The 6,757-nt window shown below is 40.1% G+C and overlaps 1 protein-coding gene across 2 annotated transcripts; it reads left to right on the plus strand.

The window, feature by feature from the left end:
* Window positions 1-498: 498 nt before the first annotated feature.
* On the plus strand, window positions 499-6,556 carry LOC129580555 (uncharacterized). 2 transcript variants are annotated; one of them, XR_008687538.1, is made up of 3 exons: window positions 539-4,393; window positions 4,749-6,123; window positions 6,261-6,556. XR_008687538.1 is itself a non-coding variant. In XM_055471136.1 (2 exons), the coding sequence occupies exons 1-2, from the start codon at window positions 3,682-3,684 to the stop codon at window positions 5,843-5,845; spliced, it is 1,809 nt and encodes a 602-aa protein (XP_055327111.1). In that variant the 5' UTR covers window positions 499-3,681; the 3' UTR covers window positions 5,846-6,556. The 2 variants fall into 2 exon arrangements, 1 of the variants encoding a protein (XP_055327111.1); XM_055471136.1 differs by having other exon boundaries at window positions 499-4,393; window positions 4,749-6,556.
* Window positions 6,557-6,757: the final 201 nt, after the last annotated feature.

Genomic DNA, 6,757 nt, shown 5'->3' on the forward strand with positions numbered 1-6,757 from the left:
TGCCTCTGGCTCGGTTGGGTTCTATTTCTACGAAATCCCGGCTAGCCTCTCGACCGTACATGCTTGATACACGTTTACGGCATTGCGTTCCAAGCGCAGTTCGTACCTGTCGATGACTATTTACCATTTTCTGCTTCTCTTCACTCGAGGCTCCGTTTTACAAGATTTCTACCAGTCTGATTTTCTACTTCAATTTTTTCTTCACTTCGTCTTCTTTACCTCTTCTACTTCTCACTCGTTTGTATCGGTTGCGTTCGTGTATGTGTGTGGCTTTAACACACACTCACCGCAATGTTTGTGTTGCTGCTTTTTCCTCATTGCACGGCAAGTGTATTTGTGTTAAGAGCTCTGTTGCTCATAGATCTTTTTCTTTCATTTGACGTGGTCTTTTTCCTTACTCTCCGGCATTTTTCTTTCACATCACAGCGAGCGCAACGCAACACTCAACGACGACGACGACGACGACGACGACGATGACTACGACTACGGTGTGTGTTCACCGTTTACATTTTCAGATTCGTTGGTATGTAACATTCTTGAGTTGGCTTGCGACCGATTCGGTTCGTGTAGAGAATATGTGACGAAAGTTTTATTTGCGTGTTTTTTCTTCTTCTTTTTTCTTTCTCTCTCTTCAGAGTGATTATATTCATCGAGCAAAAAGAGTAACAAGAAAGAAAAAAAGCGAGTCAGAATTATTTGGCACAAGCACATTTCAGTGAGAAACTATTTTTTTTTTGCATCATTTCCCGTGGTAATGAAGTGAAAATAAAGTAGAAAAATACTCAACGAAAAGTTTAAAGTGCTACAAACGATAGACAAAAATCGATTTTTATTACGATTCTTGATCGAATCGCCGAATAAAAGTTATTGAAAAGAGTCTGAACAAAAAGAAAACGAAGTGGCTCTTGGAAAAAGTAGCATTGAATTGGATGTGATTTGTGTCGAAGCTGAGCTTTAAAGCCGAAAATCTTACGAGTGATTAATGCTAATTTATGCATTGTGAACCGATCGACAAGCAACAACAACGACGACGACGACGAACACAACAAGTGATGTCCGGAACAGAGTGAATTTCATATCGAAAAACACATCGATTTAACATTGAATTTGAAAAAATAGCCATAAAATACCAGTTTCAGTGCTTGGAATGTTGTCACAATTTCGTCTGGTTGGCCATCATCATAACCAAAAACTGAGTGATTATTAATACAACGCATTAAGTCTCTCGGCCGTTTTGCCATTTGGAAGAACAGAAAGTGTGATGATAAAAGTCATGTGAATGATACACTGCGACGCAAAAAGACACCGAACAACAACAACAGCGAAACAAGATCTGTCGAATTTTATTTAGCACATTTGGAATGTTCATTGTCATTGTATGCAAAATTGGTGCCGAAACGATCGTTGAATCGATTGCAAATAAAAAAAACACAGCAACAACAACAACAGCAAATCTTTCATCGGGAGAGAATGTCTTGTGCCTGTCGCCATATTGATCAATTGCACACCTAAATACAACAATCGTACAATCGTTTGGTTGTGGAAACGAAACAGAGAGAGGCCAAGAGGAAGGCTAAGAAAAAGGCAATACACAGCACACACGCTTCGGGATCAGGGTGTGTTTGACTTTTAAATGTGTGTCTTATTCACTTTTGATACTTTGAATACGTTCGTTCTTCTTCTTCTTTTTTCGGCTGCTCTTTCATCGAAGTGATCGCTCTTTTTGTTTGGTTCATCATCATCGGGAGTAAAAGACCAAAGTGAACGAACCAACCGACGACAAGTGTGTTTGTGTGCTTCTTTGATATACACATATAGTCGGTGTGACGACGACGACAACGTCGGTGTGTGCGTGTGCATGATTACCAGCAGCAAGAAAATAAAAAAAAAAGTATTTACCTTCAGCACTGATCTACATCGCATCAGACAACCGACAAGAGAACATTTTTAACCATTTGTACCATCGTTTCGTTACATACAATCATCAAATGTGCTAATAATAATAACGAGCAGCAGAGAAAATAAAAACAAACACTGAGCGGAAAACTATTGTCTGTTTGTTGGTGTAATCGAATTCGGTTGTGTTTTTACATTTTTGATTGGTTTGGTGCGTCTGTGTTGACTCACACGATAGACAAGCCGCAAGAAACGAAAGAAGCACGAAGAACGAACCATCCATACTCCAAGACAATAATAAGTAAGCAGTTAGCAAATACACGGGTTCTTGTTACAGATCGTATTGAAGCCCGTCGTTGCGGTTGCCGCTGTGCCTTTGCTGTTACTGCTGCTGCTGCTGCCTACACGTAAGCTGTCAGGCGGTTAAAACTTGATTCGAAAAGCCGAGAGTTTTCGCTTTAGCATTTCATTTGCGTTTTTTTCTCTTCAATTCCTTCGTTACGGGCCTCAACTGTGTCAATGTGTTCGTGTATGAATTCTGTGTATGCCATGTAGATCGCTGTTTTGGAATCTCTTTCTCTGCAGTCATATTTATATATCATACATACCCGACGCGCGCGCGAAGCAAACAAACTCAAAGCATATCGTCGTTGCTGCTGCTGCTTTTTTCCCCTTATTCGTATCGTGCAAGCAGCACAAGACTACCAGCACACACTGAGCCACAGAGTTGAAGACAACTCTTTCACGTAATTGTTAGAATGAACAACAACGTATCAAAGCCCGAAGAAATAAAATAATCAAAAGAGAACCAGCGAGCGCAAGCAAGTAAGAGATCTCTCGAGTGTGTGTAGAACGAGCGAGTGGAACCATTGAAATAAACGAGATAGAAGACGGAATTTTTCTCTCATATATTATACATATATGCTGGGCTGTTGCTGCTGTTGTTGTTATTTTTTTTCTCTTCTCAACTTCGTTGTGCTTGAGAACGTGATCGGAATGCAGTGTTTCGTGTTATATTAATGACTACGACGACGACAACGACAACAACATTGATACAACGACGACGACAAAAAATAAAAGAAGAGAAGAAAAGATAAAAAAAAAGATCCAGAAATACAGAAATTATTTTATAAAATATTTATATAAAAAAGAGTTGACGTTGCCAGTGCACGTATGCTGCTTTGAAAAGTGTGTCTCTGTGCGCCCAAATCAAGGAGTTAATACCATATAATAGATTTGTTAATAAATCGTAACGGCTAACTGTTTTGAACTTATTTCCGAATGTGTCTCTGTGTGTATGTATCTGTGCGCGTACGATCCGCATTGATTACTCAACAATTTACTTGTAATAATAAAAACGTTGAATGAACCATAAAAATCAACTCAATTTAGTGGCAAAATCAATTAAGTTATTTTATGTGACCGCCCCAAACGAATTTTACGGAACGGAATACGTTTTCTACGAAACGAACATCGGCCAGGCATACAGACATAAAAAATCGTCGGAGTGATAATTTAGCACACATGTAAATTGAACCGCATGAAAAAAAGGTCATCAAGTATCACAACGAAAGTATCATTTATCTGAGCATTCCACAGCGGATTATTGTGTTATTTATTCGGATTGTGAACTGTATGTGATTCGTATACTTTGTGAATGTGCAAAAAAGATAAAAGAAGAACGCAATTGAAAAAGTATTTTAAAAAAATTACAGTAAAAAAATTGAAAACATTTCAATTTTCTTGAGTGAAACCAACGGGAGCAATCCTAAACAGATATTATCAATGAAAATGGGTGAATCAACACCGATTTGCCGTTGCCGAGTCTTGTACTTGGGAAGCGCTGTACCACGTCAAAGCAAAGATGGACTACAGGGCATTCAAGAGCCGCTTCGTAGTTTATATCCATCGGAAGGAGCGGTTGGTGCACGAGGAATTGACTCATGGTTGAGTGTTTGGTCGAATGGCATTTTGCTGGAGAACGTCGACGAAAATCGTAAACAAGTCACACGATTCTTTCCAATTGAGTCGTTGCATTACTGTGCAGCCGTTCGTCAAGTGTTGATACCGGAACGTGGCAATGCACAACCAGAACCAAAATTTTTGCCATTAGATTCACCATTTGCACGAACACCGAGAGCAGCGCATCCGCCAATATTTGCCGCGATTCTACGGCGTACCACTGGTATTAAAGTTTTAGAATGTCACGTGTTTATTTGCAAGCGGGAGGCTGCTGCAAATGCTCTAGTCAGATGTTGTTTTCATGCGTATGCGGATAATTCATATGCGCGTCAACTAGAAACATCGAATGGCAGTGTGTATGGTACGTTGGGCAAACCATCATCAAATGGTGGCGGCGGTGGCTTAAATGGCACCTCCGAATGGAGATCACGCGCTGGCAGTACGACGACATTAAATAGTGTTGGACAACGAATGCTAAATGGCAGCACCAACGGAACGATCACAAATGGCAACGATGCATACACGGTGAAAAATGGTGAGTACAATAGCCTCGCAACACAATCGATGCAGTTTCTTTTTTTTTTCATTCTCTCTCCCATTTATTCCCTCTCTTTCGCTTTGTCTGCCGTTCATGTAATTTTCATTCGATTAAATCAATTACAAGTTTGATTATTAGTAGTTTTAATGATTCCGAACGCGAGCATTAGGCAATCTCAAGTTGTTTGCACTTTAGGCAATTCGTTGATTTGTTTTGTGTTTGGGCGGAATGTTTACATTTTTGTAAAATGTCTTGGGATAGCGATCGCTTATAGAAAATGCGCTGCATGCGCCTCATGCATAAACATATCAATTTTTTTTTCGTTTTGAATAAATTATGTTTTATCTTGTAGTATACGCAAGCAGTGCGGATATTGATGTTGTTGACGAAGCTGGATCCATATACAATGGTGATGAAAACCACAAAGTCTGGTTGGGCTCACAAGATCGATTGAATGATATTGCAACGGAGAGCCCATACGATTTCTATTCGGGAACCGGTATGAATGGTAATTCATCGACGCTCGGACGAAATGCTCGTGCACGTCAAATTAGTGCACCAATTCCGGTGCCACCGCCACCCGAAACGCTAAAAAAGGAAAAGAAGCAGAAAAAATTGAAACAATCCAGTAGTCAAAGCTTATCGGGAACACTACGGCCGAAATCATCGGGCGTTTATACAAATGGTGGTACATTGGTTCGGCAGCAACATCACCATCATCATCACAGCAACGGTATGCCAATGCATCCACAGCAAATGCATATGCAACCAAATCATGGCCCGTATGCACCGTTGCCGATGCATGCTCAAGCATTGCCACCATCACGTTTCCATACGTTCAGTCATCGTGGTTACGCAAATGGTATACCGCACAGTACATCGGTTCCGCATTTGCATATGATCCATCACCCGATGCATCCCCCACCGATGCAAATGCCAGTCATGTTGCCGCAACAATACGCTACACTCCAACACCCGAGCAAATTGAAGTCGAAGAAGAAAAAAGATAAAATGCAAATTCCATTGGGCATTCCAGTGCCGCCGCCGATTTTCGCCTATCCACCGCCAGCCTCAATGATCCACGGCGAACCAAATGGAATGAATCGTCCGCTGGCCATGAGCAATCGAAAATTGGCCCAATCGGCTGGGGCTGGATTAGATGATTCTGGGAATTCGGGCGCTGAATCACCAGGTGAAACTGGCACTGGCATCTATAGACGCAAAGGACATTTGAACGAGAGGGCATTTAGCTACTCAATACGACAAGAGCATCGAAGCCGATCACATGGCTCACTCGCTAGTCTTCAATTCAACAATCCACCTGATGTGAAAAAAGAACGTGAAATCGCACAAATGATGGCTGGCTTAGACATAAACGATGATGCAACCATCTACAGACGCTCACAACCACAAATGAATGGCGGCGGAACATTTGGCAAACGCAAATAAATGAAAAACAAGCTAATAGGAAAACACATATCAGCGCGTGCGCGCGCGCGCCTGCTAACCAACAAATCGGGCGGCTGGCTGTTCAATCGTTAACACACAGTTGCCAATCAACTTATCTCGCTCGGCGTTTTCTTTTTGTTTTGCGCCAATGCATAGCCACTGTTGATGCTGCTATTGTGTGTCGAAATCTAATGTGTTCGGTGTGCAAGTGTTTCTTTCTATAGACACTTCTCATTCGAATCAATTTACATTGAATAATGCGTTTTATGTAAATAGCGGTAGGTTTTCTTTTATATTCAATAATTTCTGCTCGTTTTTAAATTTGTTTTTCACATGTTTTACTCTCTTCCCTTTTTAAACACCATTTTGTTAATCTTATTTTTTTAAATCCTCCATTTACGGATGGTTGAAGTAGGAATGAACGAAGAAAAATCAACATTTATAAATTTTTGTTTAATCCAAGAGATTTAAATCCAAATTGCTTGAGACGCAGCGCAGCAATTACGGAAATGAAAATTACTACACATAATTAATGTTATAATTGTCAACAATAAAACGAGCGAAATTCACTCAAGTATAAACGGAACAAAAAGATTCGCTGACGCGATATAATGAATTAATAAATTTGTATATTTTAAGATAATCATTAACAATTTTATGCTTGTTTCGTATTCGTGGCGAGAATGTGCGAATCATAAAAAATGAAACAAATTGAATGAAAAGCGAAATTGAAACGAATCCATTGCGGATAGAAAAAAAATGTGTGTGAAGCATATGAATTCAGGCAGCTCCAAAAACCAAACCGGATGAGAATTTCAATGCAACACTGAAATGGAAACTATACATTTTTTTTCGTACCACAACGCATGAAAAGTAGCTATGCCATTTTTTTCCTTCGCTGTGTATTTGTGT

Source organism: Sitodiplosis mosellana, unplaced genomic scaffold (assembly GCF_009176505.1).
Source record: "Sitodiplosis mosellana isolate CC-2019 unplaced genomic scaffold, AAFC_SMos_1.0 Smas_scaffold_1, whole genome shotgun sequence".
In the NCBI taxonomy this organism is placed as follows: Eukaryota; Metazoa; Arthropoda; class Insecta; order Diptera; family Cecidomyiidae; genus Sitodiplosis; species Sitodiplosis mosellana.